The sequence below is a fragment of the Dasypus novemcinctus genome, chromosome 7, assembly GCF_030445035.2.
Source record: "Dasypus novemcinctus isolate mDasNov1 chromosome 7, mDasNov1.1.hap2, whole genome shotgun sequence".
NCBI lineage: Eukaryota > Metazoa > Chordata > Mammalia > Cingulata > Dasypodidae > Dasypus > Dasypus novemcinctus.
In genome coordinates, this window is record NC_080679.1 from 94,967,355 (window position 1) to 94,994,094 (window position 26,740).

The window sequence follows — 26,740 nt, forward strand, 5'->3', positions numbered from 1 at the left end:
CAGATAATCAAATATTAAAGTTTAAAAAAATTAAGTCCCTTGTCATAGCCTACCAATTAGTCAGGTCAATGTGTTGCTACAAAATGATATTCTTTTATTCTCAACAGTTCAATTTTCTCCATTTTGATTTATTTAATTATGAAGGCAATACATTTGTAGAATAAAAAGTATAAATTTCTATTGCAACTCAATCTTCTCTCCAGATTACCTTCTCTACAGTGGTAATTTATCTTCCAGATAGATTTCCATACATTGCTAATAGTTTATATAGCATAAAAACTCTTTTATTTTCATAAATTCAAAGTAAGTTGTACTGTGGAGTTTTATTTCCTCTTTTCCTTTTTTGATGACAATATATGTAGACCTCTCTCAATCACTTTGGTGGCTGTATAGTATTCTACAGTCAGGGTAGACTAGGATTTATTTAGCCATTCTCTTTTAAGAAATATTTAGTTCTATCGATTGTGTTACAATAAAAAAGTGACATGTGCATATATATTTGTGCACATTAGCAAGTATTTATGTAGCTAGAAATAAATATTGCTTTTAATTCTATCTTCTAATTAAGCTGGTAATGTATAGACATTAGAATATATGTAGGCATGAGTTTTTGCTTATTGTTTATTTGTTCATTTTCTTTATGAATCTCTGAAATTGCTGTCTTTATATGCTTTCAATTACTATGACAATAACAGCTAATTATTCCTTGGTAATGTCTACATAGTAATAAGATATAAATCCATTGTTCTGACCTTGCATTCTTCCATCCATTTATTTGACTAGTATTTATTAAGAACTTACCATATCCCAGGCATTGTGTGAGATGCTGGAGCTGACAAGAGGAGTAAGGTATCGTCCCTGCCAGTAAGAGCTTATGATGTAGTGGGGTAGTTTATTTCTGGGTATTTGAAAACTTATAGATGAGTGTTCTTAACATTTATGATTCAGGTATTTGGTTTTAAGTACAGATAACATGCATTTGAATGTAATTTTAAGTATGGAAATATAACAGGTTACTCTTTTTAACATGAAATATGCACCTTAATGAATCTATATGGATGATTATCTGGGATAACTTCCTCCCTCATTTTCATCTGCATTAGAATCAGAATGATTTCAACAATTATGTTTTTATTTTTTAAATTTCTATAAATCATCATGGTACAGGTCATTAGTTAATTTTTGCACAATCTATTATAACAAAATTATGGCAAATATTTCTAAAGGCCCCCCAAATATCCATGCTAAATGAGTTTTGAGGAGCAGCAATTTGTGAGTGTGAGGAGAAATATCCACTTGCCATTGTTCCTTGTGTTAGGGGTGCCCAAGAAACACATTTCTGGCCAAAGAGACATACATGAAAGTGTGTTGAGCTTCTAGGAAGGCTTTTGCTTTCTCTAATTAAAAGGACAGACACGGCTTTGTAATTCTTCAGTACCCTCACATCTTCCTGCCTTGAATATGGACATGATGTCTGGAGCTTTAGCAGTCCTCTTGTGACCATGTGATAATAAAAGCCACCTCTAAGGATTGATGAATAGAAGGAAAGAGATGGGTTTCCTAGGGAATCACCGAGGACCTAAACCAATACCAGCAATTCACTACTTTCAAACTTCTTATTATGTAAGGAAGGAAATTCCTATACACTTAATCCTCTGATAGTATTTTTGTTATGTCCAACTAAATTAATCAGGGTGCATTGCTTGTTTTTTTTTGTACCTATATATAGGAAACAGGTGCTCAACCACTTGAGCTGCAGCAACTCACCAAGGCTCCATTAGTTTTTGGCAGTAATTGTGAATAAACATAACAATAAGTTTCAACACCTTTTGAATGCTTTTTCATTGCTCTGCCTATCTTGTTTGTTCTAACATCTTCTCCCATATAGTCACTTTTCTATGCTATGATTTAGAAACTTTGAAATATTTCTTGCTTAAATTGAACTTTGTAACACTACTTAGAATTTTAATAATTAAGCCTCTTTTTTTTTTTTTTAAGCTGGAGAACCTCCTTTTAAAGTTCTCCATTGAGTCACATAGGCCCTGTTTGAAATATGGGTGCCCAAAGCCAATAGGAGCATTTTCTTCATGCTTTATAGTACCAGACTAAACATGAATTTACCTTTGGAATCTTGAAACATTCAGTTGCAGCACTAAGAAAGCCATAATAACGTGCTCAATATACTTGAGTCAAATATTTTTTGCTATGCCACTTCATTCTAACCCAGAAATTCTACCACTATATAAAGAACTCACAGGTATGACTCTCCTCTAGTTCTGTAGATGTGGAGGATCAGCTATTTCCAACTTGCTTTGTTGTTATAGTTCCCTGGGAGTCCAAATTCTACTTCTTAAAGTGACCTGGGCAGCAGGGCTGTTCCAGCCAGAAAACTCCCAGCAAGGCAACCACATGTGGCCCACTTTGCAAAGTCACTTTCCAATGTTTAATAAGAGCACAAATATCCTTTTTATAGTCTAAGCCCTGATAATTTATTGGGTTGTCACATAAAAAAGTGCTGTCCTAAACTTTTAGTCTGTTAGCAAACTTGTTTAAATACTAAATGCTCACCTAGGCCTAAGGGCATCTACATATGCAAACCGAGATTGTAAGAAATGTGCTTACCCATGCATTTTTAGATTTATTGACCTTCAAAAACTCCAAGAAACCATGATATACACAAAAATTTGTAAAATAAATTTAGAATAATCACTATTGGGAAGGCATCATAGCTGTTGAGGAATTATTTTGTATTATTTAGACAAGGTAGTAAATGAAATATAGTCCCCATTTGTTCTGTTCATTCTTGGAAGTGAGATGAGTCTGAAATATTTGGCTTTCCTCATTAACTTTAGGCTCATGGAAAGTTTTGCCCTTTTCTTTTTTTGTTTTGTTTTGTTTTGTGGGTTTTTTTTTCCCAGGTAGAAATCTTTCCTTTTAGTTGAGTACTTAATTCACACTGTTTTCTCTCTTGGCTGTCATTCTAGCAACAATAGGTCCCCACCACACAAGAATATAGCATCTGAAGTGGGTGAGAACCAATCTGTGTTAACAAGAACAGTGATAATCAGCCTTTCCCTTCACTTAGAAGAGCTTGCGAGTCAGAGAGATGAAATCTCTACCTTTCAAATGTAGAAAATCTGGAATTCAATGTAAAAATGTAAACAAAAGTGTATCAGGAAAGAAGTATATAATAACTTCAAAGTACCTCCTCCTATATTCAAGGTCAGAATGGTTTTCAAGAAATAAGCATCTGCTAATCTGGCCTCTTCTATTAGGAATGCCCCCACTGTAGCATTTTTAAAGAGATTTTTTGTTTGCTTTTTTCCATTTAATTTCCCAAAGGGGTATGAATTGTCAATTTTTAAAAAATTTTCAATGCTCTCTTAAGATCTTGGGAAAAATAAAATAGCTAAATTAGTTCTTGATTTGAATACTCATTAATTTACAAAACAAAGACCTGATTGTTATTGGAATGTGGGCCATGATCTAAATTGATAGTTTCAATAATATTTTCCCCCCAAAATATGAAGATGATAGAAAGAGAGTTTACCTGATTTCCTCCCATACCATGACAGTTGAATATACCCACTTTTTCATTTTCCTTGCGGCCCATGTTGTCTAAACATTGATTGGTTTCAACATTTCTTATCTAAAGGAAACACAAAGATAAAAATGGGAGAGTAAAACATGTCAGATATTAACTCAGAAAAATATTTCTGAAATTATCAAATTGTATATTTCTAATTAAATTATTCAAGTTTGCAAGGAAATTTCTCCAAGAAAAACACATTGTAATGAATACTTAATTTTATTTTTATGTGTTTGTTCTCAGACCTTTATAAGTTGCTAAAATTCTACTGAAATAAATATGAACAATATTAGCATTAGCATTATTTTCTAATCAAGAGGAATTCCTTGCTTATAAGTGAGTAATAGAGAAGCAAAATCTATAAATTATGAATCTGGCATTCTTCCCAAAATCCTTTTTAAATAAGACAGTTTCCAAATTCTACTTCAATAAACATACACTATTCTTGAACTATATGCATAGGACTATATGCAAGAAATAGAAATGTACTGATTAAATACTTAAATTTATATTTTTGTAATTGTTTCATTACTATTTGCTCAAGTCTGTACATTAATAAAGATTAGTTACAGTGTTTATTTCTGTGCCTAAAGCATCTTTCATGTATCTTATATTTCTGATGTCACATTTAAAAGAAAGTTCTTGATCCTAAGAAAAGCTATTTGATTTCACATTACAAACTCTGCAAAAGCAAGATTAAATTGTGAGCCACACAATAAGATTCTTGGTTTACATTCAAACAATGTGTTAATCCTACAATATACATAAAGTTAATATACATCTGGGCCAAATGTAATTACAGGTACCATTCACTGAATTTAAAGATGCCAAAATGATGAACAGAAAGAAAGAACGAAGGAAGGAAGGGCCTTCTAATTAAAGGGAATGCTTCACATATTTTCCTTGGTCTCAATTCCAATATGTATTTGTACTTTTCCACTCTGACCCATAAGAGGACATGTATATTTTATTGTTCATCCATACATTTGTTGAATATACATACATATATATATATATTTGAGGATTTTCACAGGGAGTAATTTTAATGATGTACCAAGGAATTTATCTGTGTGGAGAGCAAAGTAAAGATATAAAAAGGAGAAGGAAAGTGAGACTATGGTGGGATCTATGTATTGGAAGTCTAGAGGGTTAGAATACTCAATTGAGTGGGAGTGAGTGATCTAGAAGGATAGATTTTTTTTTTTTTCTCTGAGAGGGAGATGCTTCATCCTTGTGTTTCTGGAAAGGATGAAGTTTTTGGAAATGGTGTCCGAAGTATGACCAAAGGAGTATGTAGCTAAGGTTGACAGGAGGAAAAGATGATGGTGGTGAAGGAAATCAAGAATCAATACTGGAGATGTTAGAAGAGTCACCTATCACCAAGAATGACCAAGAATAATGGTGGAGAGAAATAGTGAGTTATGTAGTAAAACCATGAGTGAATAAGAAGTGAACAAGAGGAAAGAAGAAAACCGTCTCAGGTGTAGGTGGGTGTGGTATAACCTGATGGCATGTGGTATTATCTGACCTTTGATTTAGGGAGGAAGGGGAAGAATGTTTAGAAGCAACAATGATAGTTAAGGAGGATGCCTATCCCACATCTTGCATCAATGATTGATGGATGTAGGAGAGAAAAGACTCACCATATGAGAGAGGAAAAACAGGTTTTATTTGGATCTAGAAAGTGAAGGGAATATTCAGAGAAGAAGTTGAGAACATAGGGAATTTTGCTGATGATGGACATGAGTTACAGGGCTATGAGTGTGGATAGGTTTGAAGGATAGGGAGGTAGAGAAGATAGGATGAGATCAGGGATGTACTAAACCATATGGAGATGAGAGTCCTAGAGATGATGCATAATATGTGAGATTGATAATTGGACTTTTAACAAGGGCTGTAGTAAATGGGGGTGTTGATAGGGCGCAATGAGATTTTACCGAACTATAGCGCCATCCCCCTGCCCCTTGGTCAGGTCACTTAAGTAGTTCACAGTGGAGAGGTGGAAAAATTTAGCAGGGAAAAATGATGAACTCCTCAGAAATACAGGAGGTCTGTCCACATTCTCCCTTTAAATCCTGCTCAGTAATAAAGTCAGGGCAGTGGCATTTTATCAAGAATTAAAAGACCTCTGTGAGTCCTCCCTAATTATTGCTGAAGGCATGTTGATGTTGGGGGAATGGTCTTCCAGAAGCATGCAGAAGTAGGGGGTCTGTTCAAATCCTGACAAGGGTGGTATAGAATCTGCAGGGAAAGGGAACTATGCTATGGTTGAAGCTGGAAGGACAGACCTATACCTCCCTTCCATTCCCATACTAAATATCAGCCCTTAAATCATCTTGAAAGGTTTTCCTTCTACCCCAAAACATGTAGAACTTTGTGCATTGCAATACTGTTTTTCCTCCATCTCTTTGTGTATGTTCTGTACATTCTGTGGGAGTACCATTTCCTTTTATAATTCTAAAAATACATCGTTTAAATGTCTGTGCATATCCCCTCCATTGTATTTCTGCATTGATTATTGGATATCATTACTCTATTCATATAGAGTATAGTTTTTCCAACAAAAACTTTCTCGGCAGCTGTTATTTTACACTAGATAATCTTAATGCTGTCTCTTTTTCCCTAAAGAACAAAAAAAGAAACTAACTTTAGGGTTTTTATATTTTTCCTGTAGAGAAGTAATCAAGAGCCTTCATAATGGTAGCTGTGAACATTAGAAGTATGGGAAAAAAATAGAAAACTCAACTCTACTTCATGTTTGAAGAATGAAATGCTATTTTGACAAGGATTCTCTTCCTTGAAGAATATTACTTTAATAAGGATTCTCTTTTTACAAAATAAGCTATTCGACTTATTCTACGTTTAAAAAATGATCGGATATAATTTCTCTGAAGTGGTTACAGATTTCTGTTATGCTGGGACATTTAGGAATCTAATTTCAGTTTTAATACTTCTCACACAATTGGTAGAAACACCGTGTGTCCACACATCTCTGCTTCATATCAGTTTTAAGAACAGAACTGCTTCTTTCCCAAAGAGGGAAATTTTTGCCTTTCCTATTCTTACCTGAACTAAATCACTTACCAAGCTGCCACTTGGTCACAATATGTTGATTTTTCTCCCACTGGATCCCATGTGTTGTTTAATATTTTCTTCTTTCCTCTGTATTTATTGTAAACTGGGTATTGGATCTAGGGGCTACATCACATTAAGGTTCTATTTTGTTGTTGTTAATACCATTCAGAAGTGGTCGTGTATCCTTCCATCAGGAGCAGATAACTAGCTATATTTCATTTTAAATGCTAACAGCTGTTGATGATCATACCTGAAATCATTGATTCATTTGGTTTTGCAAAATTGTGATAATCTAATACTCTTATTCCCTTTTTATTTATTACTTGGATCACTTCTATAAAAAGAAACCTCCTCTCATCTGCTATTTGGTTGTCCGTTCATAAAGAAAAGACAAGGTAAATGCATGATCATTTTTCTTTATTTACCAGTTTTTTTTAATTAAGAGTACACTTGCTAGCATCCTCCTCTGGTGTACAATTACATTTCTAAAAAAAAATTATTGTATCATGGATTTAAGCATATTTGATGGGCTTCAATCGATTGAAGTTATTACTCATATTGAATCTCAAATAATCCCAACTCTGATCTGTGGGAGTCTCTTCAAATTGGTTTCTGAATCCTTTTGACACAATCCTAATAGCCTTTGATGGTTTCCTTAACATTGGGTATAACAAGATGTTTCAGACTCATCTTTAAAAAGTTCCTGCTCCTGGTCAAGATTAGCCACTTTCCAAGAGCGCTATTTCCTTTTTATACAAGAAAGTAGTATCTCAAAACTACAATATGGACATAACTGTTCTTACTGGTATGAATCAGGCATGTACAGACACGTGGTGTTTCTACTAATTGTGTGAGAAGTATTAAAACATAACAGTTTAATTATTACTGTTTGGTCATTATTTTTAGACCTTTCCAGAGAAATTTCTGTTTTATTTTGTTTTTAAAAAATACATTATGAATCCATTCAAGTACATTTAATTCAATTCAGGATTACAGGGTTTTTATTCAATTTCTTCTGTTTTATATATATATATCTATCTTCTTTCATTTAACTTGAATAACTTGATAAATGAAGACTATTAAATAATTACTCATTATTTAATACCATAACTCACATACACAACAGTTTCAGGATAATAATGTGAAGAGCACAATATGGCTACTGGAAGTGATAGTCAAATGACTGTGTTTAATGTCACATTTAAGTCACTTATGTTCTAATGCCACTTGGGCCATTTCCTTTTTGAGTGATTATGCCACTAGTGAATATGCACTTAAGCTCTTTTCTTCTAAAATTTACTTTGTATTTTTAGGGTTTACTTTTTTAAAAAAATTATTTTGTTTTATAAGTAAAATATTTTCAAGGCTCCAAAGTCAAATACACAGAACAAGATATTTTAAAAGAAGCCTAGATCCTATACTTGTTCTACCTATTCTCTCTCACCCTACAGGTAACCACTGATTTAATTTTTAAAAAATATTTACTTATTTACTTTATTTATTTATTTTTATTTATTCCCTCCCTGGCTCTCTTGTCTGTCTGCTCATTGTCTGCTCACCTACTCCAGGAGGCACCAGGAACTGAACCTGGGACCTCTCACATGGGAAACGAATGCCAAACGGGCTGAGGCACATCCTCTCCCCATAGGTTGTGGTATCTGCTGGCTTGTGGTATCTGCTCATTCAGGTGTCTGCTTGCTGCGACGGTGTCTAGCTTGCTGCAGCAGGTGTGGCATCTGCTCGTCTTCTTTAGGAGGCACTGGGACTGAATCTGACACCTCCTATGTGTTAGGTGGGAGCCCAACTGGTGAGCCATGCCCACTTCCCATCATTTATTTTTTAATTTTAAGGTTTGACACCACATTGCTTATATTGTTGTTTTTTAAAATAAATAGATATGTGTATATTCTTGTTGCTCTTCTTTTTTAGATAAATGGTGGCTTACTGTGCACGTTTTCCTCCATCTTGTTATGTTTATTTTTTTTTCCCTTTGTCATTGAATACATCCTGGAGATTACTCCTTGACAGTATCTAGAAATATATAACATAGAATTGAATTTTTCTTTGTTAGTTATCTGGAATTTTTTGTCTTGTATTAAGTATATACATATTTATGAAATATCTAGAAAAATCTATGTTTTTTCTCAATTCTACCATATTGTTTGTTTTATAGTATATATGAATACAAGTCTCATGTAAATAGACATTCAGTACATTGTATATTCTATTTGTTCTTTCTCTTTTTCTCTTGTTTACTGCACATATAAATATATACTTGTGTGTGTCTGAGTATATGAACATTTGTATTTTTGTTTAAGGTATTCATCCTTACATGAATACCTCACATAAGAAGCTTAGCAACCTCTTCTTCCCTCTACATTTTCTTTCTGAGTATTTGGATTGAAGTGCTGTTCTTTGACTCCCAATTAATAACGATAAGGCATTCAGCAAGCTTATCGTGCTTTTCATAAACTCTTCCCAATCTCCTCCCATTTTTTCGGATAATTGCATTGTGTCAACATTGTCAAATCACAGAAACTTTATAATCTATACTCTATTATAACCATCATTTAGTGTTAGTTCTACAGGTAGAAACGTTTTTAGTGCTACCCCCAGACGTTCTATATACGTCTCTATAAGTCTTACATTGACTGTCTGAAGCTTCTGCTCTATCACAAGGGCTGATAATTTTTTTCTGTAAAGGACCAGGAATAAATACTTTAGGATTTGTAAATCATTTGGCCATTGGGTCAACTACTCATTTCTGCTGTTGTACTGTCAAAGCAGCCATAGATAAAAAGCAAATGAATGAGTGTGGCTGTTTTGCAATACTTTCTTTGCAAAACAGGTAGAGCAATAGATTTGACCCACAAGTTACACTTTGCAGGTTCCTGCTCTGGTAGATTTCTCTGAAGTCCTCAGGGGAACAATATTCCCTGAGTTCTTTTGTGGTGATAACTGTATATTTGCTGTCTTTTTACTTGAAAATCAGATTGGTGGGTCTAAAATCTTTGACTCAAAATATAGTTCCTTGGTTCCTTGAGTATCTCAGAAAGGTTACTGCATTTATTTGTGATAAAGAGTTCTTTTTAAAGAATTTGATGACAATCTTTTTTTCTTACCCCTGTGTGTATGTGTGTGTGTGTGTGTGTAATCTGAATGCCAAATGAATTGTTGCTGTTTTTAAAAATTCCAATATACTTACCACAGTTCATCTTGATATTGTTCATTCTGGTATGTGGTATTTATTTTCAACCTGTAGCTTAAATTTTTTTTCAAAAAAGTTTAATTTTTAATTCTTTGATTTTTTCTTAAGAAAATTCCATTTTGGATCTTGTTGCTTAGCTTCTACATATGTCATTTTCTATTGAATAGTTTTGTTTTTTATTTTAAAATTTTTATTTTATTTTATAAAATGTCCTTCTTTTTAATTTCTACAATTCTTAAGACATTTTCTCTTGTAGTTATTCACTCATGGGGGCATTCAAGTTTTACTTTCATGCCTGATATGATTTTTTCTTTAATTTCTAATTCTTTCCTGAGTTCCAGGTTCCCATCTCAATTTTTCTAAATGTGATATATATATTTTAAATCTATACTGTCATTAAAAGTTTTTCTTTTAGCCAGCTTTCCAATATTAGGTTACACTTTTCTTCTGTTTTATGTGTATAAAGTTCCAGATCTGCTTTTATTTTCTGTAGCAGTACCAGTGTCTTCCTTATTTTCTCTTTCTCTCTCTTTTTTTAAAATAGCATTCAACCTTTTCTATTGCTTTTTTTCTTTAATACATGAAAAGAATTTTTTTCCTGATCTTTAAAGAGGGAGGAGACCATTTCTAATTTCACAGGTCTAGAGCTTCCTTGGTACTTTTAAGATCTCCTGTTCACCTCTTTGTCCACTTCTCCCATTTTTAGCTGGATTTCCCATTTCCTTTGTTTCTATTGCCCTTTTTTCTTCAACTTAGGCTCTGTTCCCAGAAGTTTCTCCTTGGATAGAGTTTCACTGGGAAACTTTCAAATATTCATGCATCCCAGAGAGTTCAGACCCTTCAGATATTTGAGTGGAAACTTTTCACTAACCTGTGAATTCTAGTATATAAAAACACCTCCCTTGGTTTCAGCTGCCATTATCAAACACGGCTTGACGTAATTTCTAGTGAGTATCTATTGGCAATTTGAGGTTATTCTGGTCTCAATTCAATCAGATACCCTGTTACTTCTCTCTGTTTCCTCCAGCAAAGATTTTAATATCATATAGGTCATAAAATGTTTGGCTCATATTTCGGAGTTTATGAGGATATCATGATACCTATTTTTGTGTCAGTGTTGTCCATCAGTTTTTGGTTTTTCTATTCTACTTGGTCTTTTTATTTTAATAGGGGAATTCAAAGAAATTCAAAACCTAATGCCACTGCTGCCACTATATTTTTAGAACTACAAAATGACTATTTTGGAGATTGGAATGCAAGAAGCCTATTTTTGACATGGTCTAACTTTACCACATTCAGTATGGTTTGGTGGTCTCTGAACATGCAATATCACTTGTTCCTGAAGATATAACAGGTCCCAAAAGGATACAATATAGGAGCTCAGGTCAAGTCTTGTTAGGCAAGCTAGATTTGGAATATAGACAATGAGCAGTAGGCAAGAGTCAGTAATTTAGGAAAACTGTCATGTTGAGTTGGGGGAGGCAACCACTACCACCACCACCACCACAATAAAAATTAGCAACCATTGTGATAGTTTGTGCCAGGTCCTGTTCCAAGCACTTATTTTTCTTAGCTCATTTAAGTCTGTCCTCCCTGTACCCCCATTTTATAAATGAAGACATTAAGATACAGAGAAATTAAGTAATTTGCCCAAATAAGACAGAGTCTCAGGGAACACGGGATCAATATTCACCTTGAAAAATAGGGATGCATCACCTAGGATAGAGACAATGTCTGATAAAGTGTTATGTCACTAGGCTTGTGATAACCTGATTAAAAAAAAACACCACCATGAAATCTAGGGGGCAGGTAGATGTACAACAGGCTATTCTCAAGCCAGTGAGCCCAATAATGGGGACACATGCAATATTTTCTGCAAGGTAAACAAATGGTCACCAGTGTTTTTCTGACACCTATTTAGTTTCTCTTTACTTTGAATGAAGGAACCAGGCATAATTCCAGCCAATTCTAGAATATATGTCCATGTTTCCATAAGATAATTGCTCTGATGGATATGTTTCAGAAAACAATCCTAATGTATATCATAGGACTTGTTAACAGACAGAAAAGTTCAAATTATGCACCATATTTACCTCATCTTCTAATAAATCAAGGGAAATCAGATTTAGGATGATTTTGTGTGATTTATAATCAGGACTTTCCATGAATATCTGGGATATCAGCCAAAGAAGTACAGCCAAGAAATGTTGCTTAAGAAGTTAAATTTCAGAAATTACCATGATCTTGTTACTGGTACCATATTATCTGACAATACCAACTGCTTGGTCATGCCATTAATCCTGAGAAAAATCTAGGCCACAAACCACTGAAAAACTTCATCCACTGGAAATTCCTTACAAATTTTGTTCTAACACCATTATTAAGACAGTAGAGCAAAGCACAGTAGTAATTCTGAGATCAGAAATTCTTTTGACTATTGATGGAATGGCATGGCATCAAAGTATGGCCTAAATTCAGGAGAGTTTTAAATTTAATTGTTGTCTGCTCACAGATTTCTTTGTTTACACATATTCTTTCATTGCTAGAAAACATAATTCTTAATGATATAACCTTGAGGTATTTTTCCCCTCCTGTGTTTTGATGTTTGAAATCATTATGTCTTTTTCTAAATGTTACTGCTCATCAGCAGCATCATTGGTGATATTTTCACCACTTACATAATTTATTCACTAGCTTTTGCTCCCTCTGCTGGATATTTTAACAGCAAGCAGCAATGGGAACTCCAATTTTAAAAAGAGGCATATATTCCCCTCTAACCTTTGCATTTCAAAAACCTCATATTTTTTGAATGTAATATTAAAAAAAAAAGACAAAAAAAAGAAAAAAACTAATATGTAAAATCAAGTCTAAGGATAAGTCAGTCTAAGGTTTAAACTGTATTTTTTTCTTTAATTATTCCAACACATGCTTATTCTACAACTTCACATTATGTTTCTCATTACCATTATTTTACATATGTCAACCTCATTTGGTTTTCCTTTACTTTGTAATGAAGATACTAGGAACATTTGCAGTGAATTCTAGAGTTTAATGTCCATGTTTCTGAAACATAATTGCTCTGGTGGGTATGCATGTAAGCATATGTTCTGTTTACTAAATTGTGAATAAATCAGAAAAATGAGTACGTAATTTACATATTTAATCAGAATTGACTTTACTTATGCAAGCTATATTTAAAATGCCAAAATTAATGACTATGCGATTTAAAAATTTTTATAAGGAATACTTTAACCCCCTTCCAACAATAAAGAACACAAAAAAATAAACAACTTCATTTATATTGGTGGCTTTAAAAAAAAAACAGAGAACTCGGTGCCAAACTGGAATATAGTTTCTGCAGTTGTTTGTGTCAGTGCATATTTGGGTAATTAAATTAGAATCAGGTCTAATCTAATTTCAGTAATTTGAAGCCAAAAATATTTTTTTTCAGGCAATGAAATAATTCCTTTTGTTCACAGATGGGCTACCCAGCTCAACATTTTTTAAGATTAACACCTGATAAAGAGTGGCATGTTCTGCCTCTAGATGGGCATATAGAGTTATTCTCAGATGGAAATTAGTTATCAGGTCATCAACAGTTTTAGAAATAAAATAAAGGTCACAGAGAATACACTGTATGTGTTAGTCACCTGAAATGAGGCTTTCTTACTGGTTACCTTTTAAAGAGTCAAGAAGACTGTCAATCTATAAATAGATCTCCTGATTACCAACAAAGAGGGCAAAACTCTATGGTGTCTTAGCTTCTGTATTTGGCAGTAACCGATGTAACCTTAGTCCCTGCAGCCTAGCAGTTTCTTAATGTCTATTTTTAGTGGCTTAAATTTTCTCTTCAACAGTATTTGAGGAACACAATTCCAGTATCTGCTAGGACCTTAACGAGTTGCTATGCTTAGAGGATACAAATAGAGAGAAAAGTGCTGAGGTCAAATAGGCAACACGGAATGCATAAAACCAATGTCAAAACCTTTTTCAAAGCAGCATGCAAATACAGACTTTAAGCCCTAAGAGTTAAGTCATTGGGATCCAAAAATCCTCTTCTTCCTTTTGACCTCTAGTAGTCTGTCTTCTTTACAGCTCAAGACATATGTATTTCAGAATGCTAGCAGGTCATAGGCCAAAAATAGGGGACAAGACTTTATTACTTTAGAATGCCATTTTTCAATCTTTTACTTGAATTAGTCTTTATTTTTTCAAGATCAGAACCGAGCATGTTAAATCTAGTAAATTAAAGGTATAGTTAACGCTACAAAGAGCTTAACTTCCTTATTCCATTATGATCTGCTTACTGACATGCTTTATTAAGCCACTTACAGGTTTGTTTTAGTTCAAGCAATTGCATAGGTTTTAACTTCCTAGTGGAAATTACATACAGTCCATGGACTGGGTAAAGTAATATTTCAGGCATCTTACCTGAGTAAGATGCAAACATATAAGAAATTAACATATGCTTATCTTATATTAATAACTACTGATAATTATTTGGGTGATGGTATATGACAATAGAGATGTCTCTGCATCTTTCAGTAAATATCACAAGAAAAGGTATAAAGGGAAATTGACAGGGAAATATTTTTATTTACCAATACATAGTGATGTTAAGTATATTTGAAAAATACTGAAATTTAAGGAATATATAAATATATATATTTGTATATATATATTTATATATATATATAAATGGTTAAATCTTAATCATTTCATTTTAAATTAAGTGAAGAATACATATGAATATATTCGAAAGAAGTAATTTTGTTGTCTTGATGACAAGTGGCTTGGTCACCTGATATCACTTCAGATCTCTAACTCTTTGAGGGAAAGTGCCTTCATATATAAGGAAGGATAGGTTTTTACATTCTTTCAGAAAGGTTAATGACAGGTAGTAAGAAAGAAAAATGTCCCAATGATAAGGCTTTAAATGAATGTTGTCCATTAAAGTTCAACCCTAACTCATTATCAAATTGTCTGTCTTAAATTATGTATACATGGCTACACAAAATTGAATTGGGAGGTAGTGTTTTGTGAATTTGTCTTTCTGTTTCCATAGAAACAGATGGTGTATTGCATTTCTCTAAGGCTTGTTTTTAAAGTGGAAAACTACATTACATCAATATGCTAGCAAGTTCAAAACTTAAGAAATCTCATAGATTTCTGAATTTATTCATTTTTTGAAGGAAAAGTTCATAGCATTCTTATGTACCTCAGGTAGGATAATTCGTTTTTCTACTCTTTTCTTTGCCATTGTTTCTGTCTCACCCATATCACCCTTCTTCCTCCCCCACTTCAGTGGAATGGCCTAAGAATTAGAGTCTTTTCTTATTTGACTTTGCATCCTTAACTCATTGCATGGGGGCTAGCACAAGCTCTTATTTCATAAAAGCATTTTGAATGAATAAAATATAACAATATAATCTATTTTTCCCTTGCAGTTATAAGAAAAAAATGAGTTTTAATGATTATACTAACATGGATTTGAATCTTGATTGCAATATTTACCTAGCTATGTGATGGATAGGCCAATCGTTCAAACTTTCTGCACATCTGTTTCCTTATTTAATTAAATTTTAGACAATAACAATACCCAAGTCATGGAGCTGTGATTTTTAAGTGACATAATGCATATAAAACATGTTCCATAACGTTTGGCATTGTAAGAGATGAATGAACTGTAGTTATAACAGCTATCATTACAGGTACTGCTACTGCTCGCCAGGCACTGTGCTGGATGCTTCATAAAGTCAATCATCATAGTAACCTTGTATTATTATCTTTATTCTGCTGACAGGCACCAGAGGCGATACCTGGGGCCACTCAAGTTGTAAAACTCTGAGGGCTAGATTTGAACCCCATCTGTCTGACACTCGGGCCTGGGCTCTTTCCAATACAACATGCTGCTTCCTCTGGATGTGTTTCAAACACCCAGAAAGGGTCAATCCGGCTCTTTAAAAGCATTTCAGATATTTCTATACATTAAAATATAGCTGCTTGATTCATTATAGAAGATAGCTAATTTAAAATCAGTCAGTCGTACAAAAGAATTTACCCATCCTATACTCTCTTTTATTTTTACTTTCTTAGGAAATTGATTAGATTCATTGATGTAGTGCAAGAAAGCATAAATTAGGTTTTTAACTTGGAAGTAAATATCTAAGTTCTTTTTTGGAGCCCCAAGTCTTTTTCAGGAGTCATTTCCAAAAGTACCTTACTCATCTTTGCTGCGTCACTGCCCCTGGTTATGCCTCATTTTAGAAAAAGGAATGTTTACTAATCAGCTGGGATTGACTGCAGTGGAAAGACTCACTATAAGAATTGAAAACTTTCTTTCCCTGAGGGTATAGTCAGGTTCATTGATGTTCAAACAGACTTTTCAATGAAAAGATGAAATCTTCAGTCATTTTACTGATGCACATCAGAAGTAGGTTATAATAACTAACATGCAAACAGCATTCTAGTTTAAAAAGTACTCTCATATATTCTATATACAGTACTAAGTACAAAACGCTGTGAGATTAAGTGCTAATATGGGGTATTACATATTTGAAAACAGCAACAATTTCCCTGCCTCTCCCAAATAAATATAGAACAAAAGACAAGCAGACCAAAACCAAAAGCCTGAGGCACAGGAGTCACACAGAAAGTTGTAAAGTCTGTGTTAGTACATCTGACCTATGTTATCACCTATTACATATTTATTCGTATTTTAATGGGTTATTACATTGTTATTTTTATAAATTATTAAATATTTTAAAGTATTCTGTTTTAGTTTCAACATAGTACATTTTGGTAGATAAAACCCACATAAACAAAAGCTCTTTTAGGGTAAGGTTACTATGGCCAACAACTTTTAGAACTATTGGAGAGAAACAAAATACTGTTTTTGTTTTAAACATTTTTCTTTCTTTTACAATTGCCTATGTTGAAGACCTTTACAGTTCTTAGAAAATAGGATAAGTCATTAAAAATAGATCTCTCTTAAAATCTTATTAAAACATTTTATTCATAACATGGAAAATAATGAGCACCCTAGAATTTGCTCCATTTGCAAAACATATTTATACTTTAACCAAGATAAATAATTCCTACCTCACCAAGCGAGTAATAACGTCTTGGGATCTGGGAGTCCGGATAGATGTTTTCTAGGTACCAAGAAAAAGGCTTACACTTCAGATTTTCTCTTAGTGTTTTTCTGACTGTCACATCTCCATAATCCACTTTGACAACACCTGGAATTTTTCAGAGAAACATATAAATCAGTTTGTGCTATTTTTGTTTTAGCACTTTCACTCTGTTTACTTTGCCATCCGTGTTCTTCCCCTATAATTATAGCCCCCTCAAATTCAATTGCATATACAGCTGTTACTACACTGATTTTGTTATTGCCATTCAATTAGTAAGTTAAATAGATTAAGAAAAAAACATTTAATCCATTGGTTATGACTTTTCAAATGCAAATATTTATCACCATGTACTTGTATCTCTTAGACTGAATAATCAACTAAGTGTAAATTAGTATTAATTTAGCATCTCATAATCGAAGCTTAATTAAGCTGTGTGGTAATGTGTTTCTCTTTATCAAAAATTTCAATTGCTTCAATGGTTTCTAATGCACATATTTTTTCTATAGTGTAATTTTTTACCATCTGTAGATTTCATGAGAAATTTATAAAAATATAATCTTACAATGTACTGCACATATTTGTTCTAACTTTCTCTTCTTCTTTATCTTCTGTTCTATCAAGGTATAACATAGATCTAATTTTTCTTCATTGATTTTTTTCAATTTCATTTTATGAATTATTTTAATCTAGCTCAAGTCCTTTGGAAGAGTAAGTTTGTAAATAAATAAGCATAAAATATATAAACAAATGGACAGGAATATACTCATATGTGTATATTATAATTGCTTAATTTTATTGCATGTAATGATAGAACATGTAAAATAAAAAGTATTTCCCTTTGGGATTGTAACAGGATTCCTTCTAGTTGGGAAATAAAAATATTAACTTCACTAATTTTTATATAAACACATCATGGTGATTTATGATTTGCTCATTTTCAATATTAAAAGTGACATTTGACTGAAATGATCAAATAACTGACAAAATTATTTTAGATTATTTTGAGAACTTGCCAATGTTTAACTTACTTCTTCAGGAATAGTAAACAACTATGCTTGGCACACAAACAAAAAAGGCTCAATATTCAGGATATTCTATCCCAACCATGCAGCAAATCTAATTGATCGTTCTGTAAAATTAGGAGCAACTGTTTAGAGAAAGTAAACATCTTTAACAAATGCTGTTATATTGGGTCACTGTATTCAAAAGCAGAAACACTCTTGAAACCTATCATCTATTAGCCTGCTCTCAATTCCCATTGTCTCAGCTGACATTTGGTTTTTCGATAATAAAATACCATAATTTTGTTAGAAGTCATTCTGATGATGCATGAGCAGCTAAACTATTTCCTCCCAAAAGAAAAAATTGATTTTTCTAGTTGGTGCTTGGACAGAAAACAAGTCTTTGGGCTTTACAAACAAGTAAGTAAGTGCTTTTAAAAGACTTCCCTCCATAATTTGCAATAACCTTTAAAAGAAGAGGCTTAAATACATTTACCAAAATAGATTACTAAAATAATTTCTCTGTGTAAAGTGCCACGACAATCGAAATGACCTAGTCCTCAAAATTATATAAATAGATGCCACTGGGTCCAGAAAAAAAGCACTGTACCTTCAGAAGACTACAGTCAGTTTTACTGTTCTGGTTTCATTTTTGAGTGCAGGCAATTTAATTTAGGTGGCATATTCAATATCAGTATTCTCCTTTTTTCATCATGGTAAGCTTTAGTAGTCCTGGCTCCAGAATGTTTTCTCTAGGTGGATTTTATGAGCAGTTTTCTGATTGGAAGGAAGATTTGAAGATCCAATGGCATATAACTTTATATTAAATTTAAAAAATATTAATTGCCCACCTCAAATTTGGCAAAGAGTGGTAGGTGGACAATGAAAGAAACTATTGAGGAAAGCTAAAGCTCTAAGCCACCTCTTAGCATTGCAACTGTGACTTTGGTTCTGTCCTATTTGTATAAAATTACTTTAAATTATCTTTAAGAAAGTACAAAAATATGCATGGGCTGATCTTAATATTTTAACAAGCTTGGCTTTCCCCTGCTGTATCTATACTTTCCTTTTCAGAGGTGAGATACTGTGTAGAGACTGCAGCACTCACCAAAGATCCCATAAACCCCTTCACATTTTTCAGTCCCCTGCATTTTGACAAGGACATGTGACTGGTTCTGGCCAATGCATTATGGGGGAAAGGGGCATATGCCATGTGTGTTCTAACAGTTGGAAGAGCAGGTACTAGGCACTCTAGATCTTTTCATCTGTACTAGAGACTGCTAAAATGCAGGTGGTGCAGTCTCAAGATGGTGAAATACAGCACCTCCCAAGTGCCCTTGTCTCCACATCTCATCACATACCTTTAACATACAGGAAAAAAACAACAACCCTTTTGTTGTGTTAAATCACTGAGATCTCTAGTTGTTTGCTAGCCTAGCCTGTGCTCCTTAATACAGGTGCCATAATATCCCCAGTCCTCACTAGTATACTGTCTCACTGTGGCCCTGTCAAGTGGAGGCTGTTCTAGCTTGCAAAACTTCATGGCCCCCCAGTCAGGGACTTGGAAGTGAGACAGTTGTTTTCTTTGTTCCTTATGACGATTTCTCCATTATTTCTTCTCTCTCCCTCCTTCCTCTAAAAGCTAAGCTTCTTTGAAGAACAAGGTTCATTCAGACTATACCACCAACTACTTCTTCATTTACAGTAATCTACAATCTCTCAATCATTACTCCTCATTCACTGATAATAATAGCACCCAGTTCATCATGTCTCTCTACTAACACTCCTGACAATATTCAGGACACCTTTGATATCTATGCTGATGATCCTCTCAATATTCTTGCCTTGAAATGGGATTGCTAATCATCTTTCTTCAGGCCTTCTCTTAACCTAACTTGTCAATACCAAATAAGTCAACACTTCCTATGTTTGACTAATACTTCCTTTTATTCCACCCTACCCAATATTTCAATCGTCAACTTTTCCATGTTTGTTTTATTTCTCTCATATTATTAATTCCTTCCTTACCTAGCATAATGCCTTGCCATCATTATCATTCTACCCCTGCATTGAACCTCAACACTTTTTCTTCATTCAGCATACTCTGACAAACACCAATTTGATTAAACCCAATCCTTTTTTTTTATCTGAACTTGCACCAGAGTTGAGGAAGTCGGTTGACTAGAGAATAAGAACAATTACGTGGAGTTAAAATTTATGGCCATAAATTTCAAGTGTGTCCTAAGCACTACAGGGCAATTATATTAGATTTTTCCCTGATCTAACCATGACTAATGCTTTCTTTTCGCTTCTCAGATCTTTAATACTTACCTTTATTTTCAGCCATCATTATTGCTCTATATCTTAGAAGAAAAAGGATACAGAAGATAACTGCCTGGTCAATTACAAGTCAACATGTATTTTTACCTCTTCCTTATATTCTGTTGAAAAGATTAATTGTACCTTCTCCTATCTAAGGACAATGACTTCACTTATACACAGGATTCTATAACTTCTTGCTATTCAAAGACATCGTTAATAAAATTAGTCACCTCCCATACAGAATCAATTTTTCCTTTTACCCTGGATTATTCCTGCCAGCAAACAAAAATGGCTACTATTTGTTATCCAAAAACAAACAGCCATACAAAAACAAAACAACCAAAAAATCACTGTCATAGAACCATTGTCTGCCTACCATTTTCCTGCTGCATTTTTCTCCACTTGCTGGTTTTACGGTCTTGCCATATACATACATGTGCAGTTTTTAAAAATGGACTTTCAGGGAAGCGGACTTGGCCCAGTGGTTAGGGCATCTGCCTACCACATGGGAGGTCCACTGTTCAAACCCTGGGCCTCCTTGACCCTTGTGGAGCTGGCCCATGCGCAGTGCTGATGCGCTCAAGGAGTGCCGTGCAATGCAGGGGGGTCCCCTACATAGGGGTGTCCTCCACATAGGGGAGCCCCACATGGAAGGAGTGCGCCCTGTAAGGAGAGCCACCCAGCACGAAAGAAAGCGCAGCCTGCCCAGGAATGGCGCTGCACACGGGGAGAGCTGACACAACAAGATGACACAACAAAAAGAAACAGATTCTTGGTGCTGCTGATAAGGATAGAAGTGGTCACAGAAGAACACAGAGAATGGACACACAGAGCAGACAACTAGCGGGGTGGGGGGTGGAGGAAGGGGAGAGAAACAAATAAATAAATCTTAAAAAAAAAAAAAGGACTTTCATCCCCATCGTTTATGGAAGGTACGCTTATTGATTTTTGTTTCAGCAATAAATTCTATCCTTCTTGACCTTCAATCCTCAATCCTGGCTTACACATCCTTTTAGGGGTACTTTGTATAATTGACTGTTCACTCCCTCCTTCTGGGCACCCTTCTTCACGTGGCTTTGTGGAGACCAGACCCTCAGTGGAAGTTATTCCCTATTGGCAGTCCCTTTTCCATCTCCTTTGCTTACTATTCCTCCTTGTGACCACTAAAAGTTGGTGCTTGAATGAAACTGACATGTTCAAGTTCTCTTGATTCTCCATCTTGCTCCATTTCAAAGGTTCTTCACTTCAGTAACTGGCATAAATATCTACTCATTTTCTCATGGCAAAAACATCTGAGTAATTTTCTTCATATACACATTCAATTTCTCAACAATTCCTGTTGGTTTTACATTCATAAAATATCCCCAAACCTTCAGTATCACCTCAACTGTTACCATCCTTGTGCCCACCACTCTCATCTCTTAGATGATACTACAACTTCCTAACTGATCTCACTGGCATCTTGCATTCTTCCATCTATTCTTTATTCACCTAGCCTGTTCCCTAAGCAATGTATTTAAAATATACATCAAATCATGTCACTCCCTTGTTCAAAAGCTTCCAGTGATCTTCCACTGGATAAGAATAATTGACAAATCTAACCATTACCAGAAGATTCTTCATGAACTGGCTCTGGACAGTCTCTCTTGAGTTCATTACCTATGCTCACTTAATTCTAGACACACTGACTTTTTTCTTCACTTATCTTTAAACATGCCATGGTCATTTCCAACTCAAGTCCTTCTTTCCATCTGGAAAGTTACCAAGGAACTTTCATCCTTCACGTCATCCAAAGTCTTCACAAACTTTGCTTCCTCATTTTCCTCTAGCCTCCCTATCTAAATTCATCTCTTCCTCCCATCATTCTGGGTCATACTCTATTTCTCTACCCTTCTTAATTTTTCTGCATGGCATTTATTATTATATGACACATTATAGATTAAATTGTTTCTTCCCAACAAAAACTTCAGACAACTTTTTTAATCTCTTGAATTCTAAGGTGCACTGTCTGATAATATCTTATGCAATATTATGACTAACAAATAAAATAAATCTTGATAAAAGCTTAGGACCTGGTACATAACAATTGCTGAATACATATTATATATTGTAGTGTTGTTTTTTACTCCTAACATTATTATTCTGCCTTCCAGTAACAGCATTCAAGTTTCTTTGGGCAGCTAACCCTCCCCCACTTTAAGTTTAAGTAGTTTGGATGGAATTTACTTGATTCTTCTCCAAATCCTTCCAGCTCCATCTGGGGGCACAGAGTAAAGACGTATCACCAGGGAATCTTGTTAAAACGCATTTTCTAATTCAGTAGCCCAAGATTCTGCATGTATAGCAAGCTCCTAGGGGATGCTGATTTTTGCTCAGGTCAGATTTGAAGTAGCATCCAAGTTAATCAGAGTATTTCATTCTCAACCATTACACCTACTTCAGATCACAATTTTAGGCATGCAAACCAGCCAGTCTAATGAAACTAGATTCTGAATTTTCTAGAACTAGAAGGAAGTTGAAGCTCTATTTCATTTGGGATTACTAGTTGTAAAGGTGATTTAAACCTCTAAAGCTACCATATAGAGAAGACCTAACACAGTGAAGCTAACACAGAATTATGATTAATTAGCAAAAGGAAAGAGTGAGGGACAGGAAGAAAGAAGGGGAAAAAGAAAAAAGGAGATAACGGAGATCCAGTCGAGATTTACTCAACAGATATTTTGTCCAAATTATGTACAAGGCACTTGTTATAGGTACTTGGAATATATAAGTGAACAAAACAGACAAAAGCATTTTCTCCATGGAGTTTACATTCCTGTGGGGGGAGAGATAACTAAATAATAATACGCTAGATGATGACACAAGCTATGGCAAAAATCAAGTAGGGTAAGGTGACTGGAAAATGAGTGAGGGTGGAAGAGTGAATAGAAAAAATCTTAATACATTATAGCTTTTTGAAAGGTAATTTATAAATGTGGTGGGATTTTAAAGCAAGTTTCTCAATACAAAGTGACTATAAGTCCAAAGTACTTGCAAAATCACTGGAGAAAGGTCTGACTATGAGATAAAGATTCATGAGTCAGAAAAAAGAGTGTTAATTAACTCTAGATTTGTAAGTTTGATTAATAGGTAAATTGATGACATTTATGGATTGTTATATTTTATTTAGTAACCTAACCTGTCCTTTATTTAATGTCTTTAAATCTATTGCATGTTAGTATTACATTCAGATATTTAGAGCAAGTCTGTTTTAAAGTTTCAAATAGATAATAGACTGAAGATCATAATAATCTCAATTACATTCTTTTAGTAGAATTCTAATAAGCTTCAGAGTTCTAGTTCCCTATAATCAGTATACCTAATGACAGAATATCCTGATTTTGGGAAAACACTTAGTGTTTTATGTTTGAGAATACATATTGTAGGATATGTTAAGGAGGATAAAAGGACAAATCATTTTTCCTTCAGAGAAGGAATAGTTAAATCAATTGTGTAACTAGTAGACAAAATATGATTCAAGTATTAAAATAATTGTATCTATATAAGAATACAGGAAAATATTAATTTTTAAAAGTCCCAAATTGTATTGTACTCCTTGCAATACGTGCTGGAGGGGGGCATTCACTGCCTTGAGGCATGGCCCTCGCCTCTGGGCATTCTGGGAAAACGTTGTTGGTCTGTGTGGGCTTGGGGGAGCAGGGGTGCAGCCTGCGGAGTGGAGGCAACCCGAGATGGGAGGGGCATGAGTGGCGACCCAGGCGCCGAGGGGCTGGTGACCCCGGGTGTGGCAAGTGCAGCATTGTTTTAACTTTCACTCTATTTAGAGAACAATTTTTGTTGCAACTTTATCATGAGTGCTAAAAAATTCTTTTGAGTTTTTCACATTGGACTGAGGAATTATGAAAATTGTGGCCAATAAAAACTAAGGGTGGAAAACCAAACAAAAACAAAACAAAACAAAAAAATAAAATGAAAACAAATGAAACGAGATAATTATAAGAAAAATACCAAGAAAAAAAAAACAATTTCCCTTGGCTATGTAAAAAATTAGAAAAAAATATTTAAGAGCTCTCCTAATTCCTTAAGTACAACATTTAAAACTATGCAAGTACTGATAAAGTTTATTATAAACAATCAAGTCTTATTAAAAGTACCTTGTATATTATAGCAGAGAAGTATACAAAGTTAAAGCTAAGAATTTACTTTTTAATTTTATTTTCAAAATTCATTATAAATTGAAAATCATAGTCTTTATTTTGTTATCTATTTTGAATAGTTGTCCTTGGGACCTTTATGAAATAGGACCTGTGCTTTTTTTCCTCAAAAACTATAATAATATTGACAAGCTAAATCATTTTAAAAATAATTAGAAGTTATTGTATTCTAGAATATCTAAATACTCTTTAGCTTAGAGGATTACTTGGAATTCTTGTTGGGTTTTTTAAAGTTTAAAATCACTCTGTTTGACCAAAATTCGGAGGCTGGCAAGATGGTCGCTGAGTGAACTTGCCTTTGCGGTAGGTCCCGGGAGGAGACGGTTGGGCGCGGCTACAGGCTCTCCAAGGCCGGGCTTTTTCGGGATTTTTGCAGGGCAGAAGTGCCTGGATATCGATTGGGTGGAAAGGTAATGGAGAGGATTGGTCTAGTAGATATAATTTGGGTTCTATTGCCTGTAGGTGAGACCCGCTGACGGGCTCCTCCCTATTGGGGGTGGGGGGAACCACGGTCCAGCCCGGCGGCACCGCTTTTAGACGGCTCTGAGCTGTTAAGGAGTTCGCGAGTTCTGGGCGAGCTGTGCACGGGTTGATGCGACGGGTCGCCTTTGCAGAGCGATTTGGGAAGATAGACGGTGTTTTGTTGTGAAGCGGGAGAAACTTGTGATTGCGAACATAAACAATAGTGCTTCCGCCTGAAGCCCCGCCCCCAAAAGCCCGGCAGCCAGTCTCGGACCCAAATAGGCTGTAGGCAATAAAGAGACATAATCAGAAAGTTGTTTTAGTCTGCGGCAAGGGAGGGGGACACGTCTGGAAGCCGATTAGGGAATATTTTGCGAAACTTGGGAAATCCGGTTTTCGAATCTGTTTTCCGCGTCACAGGCCGGGCTTCAGATCTGTACTAGTAAAGTGGCTGCGGTGTAGAGGCGCCCTCTAGTGGCAGTGGTTTGGAATCACAGGACGGGAGCTGTCCAAAAGCTGAAGTGAGATATACTAATGAGCCCAGCTAAGTAAATGAATTGCAGGGTTCAGTCATAATATAGAGCTTGCGGATCTGACTTCCCCCTTAAGGCTGGCACCCAGCTGTGGGGATCCCTGAGGGCTGTGTTACACTGCGGGGCTCCCAGGCTTCCTGTAGACCAGATTGGAGGTTGCCAGGTCTGAATTCCCTAAAATCTGGTGGCCCACACCACAGAGACTCACATCTCTTGAGACCTCAATATCTCAGACTTTCCATCCCTGAATCCATCACGCACTGAGGTCCATCTGAGGTCCTTAAATGCCCTAGCCTTCAACATTGGCGTTCTTTCTTTATCGTTTCATTTTGCTTTGTTTTTATTTTCATTTTGACTTATTCTTTACTTTTTTCAATTTCCTGATTGCTAACACCGCATTATCTCCTAGTCTTCTCTCACAGCGTATCCCCCAAAGTCTTTCTTTTACTCAGTTATTTAAGACTTTTTTTCGTGGTAGGTGCTGTGTAGTGGGTGTTTTAATTCTGGGTCATGCATATCTGTTTTTTTTTTTCTTTCCCCTACCTGTTCCCCACCCTTTGCCCATCCCCTTCTACTTTCTTCCTCTCGTCCCTTCCCCCCACTTTCTTTTTTTTTTTTCTTTCTTTTTTTCTGTTGTCTCTCTCCCTCTTGTCTCTCATATTCTACTTAGTTTATTTTAACTCAATTATACAATAGGTGCGGCAGGAAACACCTCACATTTGCTGGGTTTTCTCATCCTCCACTGCCTCATTTCTGTGTGAACTGATTTAGGCTACCTACACTATCCTCTTTCCCCTACATCTTGATATATGCCACCATCTACTGGCTCTCCTATATTCCACCTCCCACCTCCCTTTCTTCGATCCACGAAGGGTCTAAGTCTTAATTTCTAATACCTATGTTTTGTTTTCTGTCTGTTATCCACTCTTGAAACTATTACCTTTTTTTTCTCTTTCCCTCTCTCACGAAATCAATAGCTTTTTAGCTCATACCATATTCCTCCCATATTCAATCATCTACCTCATAATAGGTACTCTACCTACTGCTATAACTCTACACAATTTACATGAATCTAACCTCCATCCTCCCAGATCTCATATTCTTGCTTTGTTAACATATATCACCAATACTACTTTACACTTTTCCCTTGCTTACACAATTGCCTTTCCCCAACACCAATACTTTCCTTTAAAGTGAACT

The 26,740-nt window shown here is 35.0% G+C and overlaps 1 protein-coding gene across 1 annotated transcript in view; it reads right to left on the reverse strand.

The window, feature by feature from the left end:
- The window catches only part of GALNT13 (polypeptide N-acetylgalactosaminyltransferase 13), a 592,145-nt gene that overhangs the window by 44,290 nt on the left and 521,115 nt on the right, over nucleotides 1-26,740 (reverse strand). Inside the window, exons 10-11 of the mRNA XM_004482209.4 lie at nucleotides 16,974-17,113; nucleotides 3,551-3,649 (exon numbers count right to left, since the gene is read on the reverse strand). Of these exons, the coding sequence (XP_004482266.2) occupies nucleotides 3,551-3,649; nucleotides 16,974-17,113 (239 nt within the window). The remainder of the gene's footprint in view (nucleotides 1-3,550; nucleotides 3,650-16,973; nucleotides 17,114-26,740) is intronic.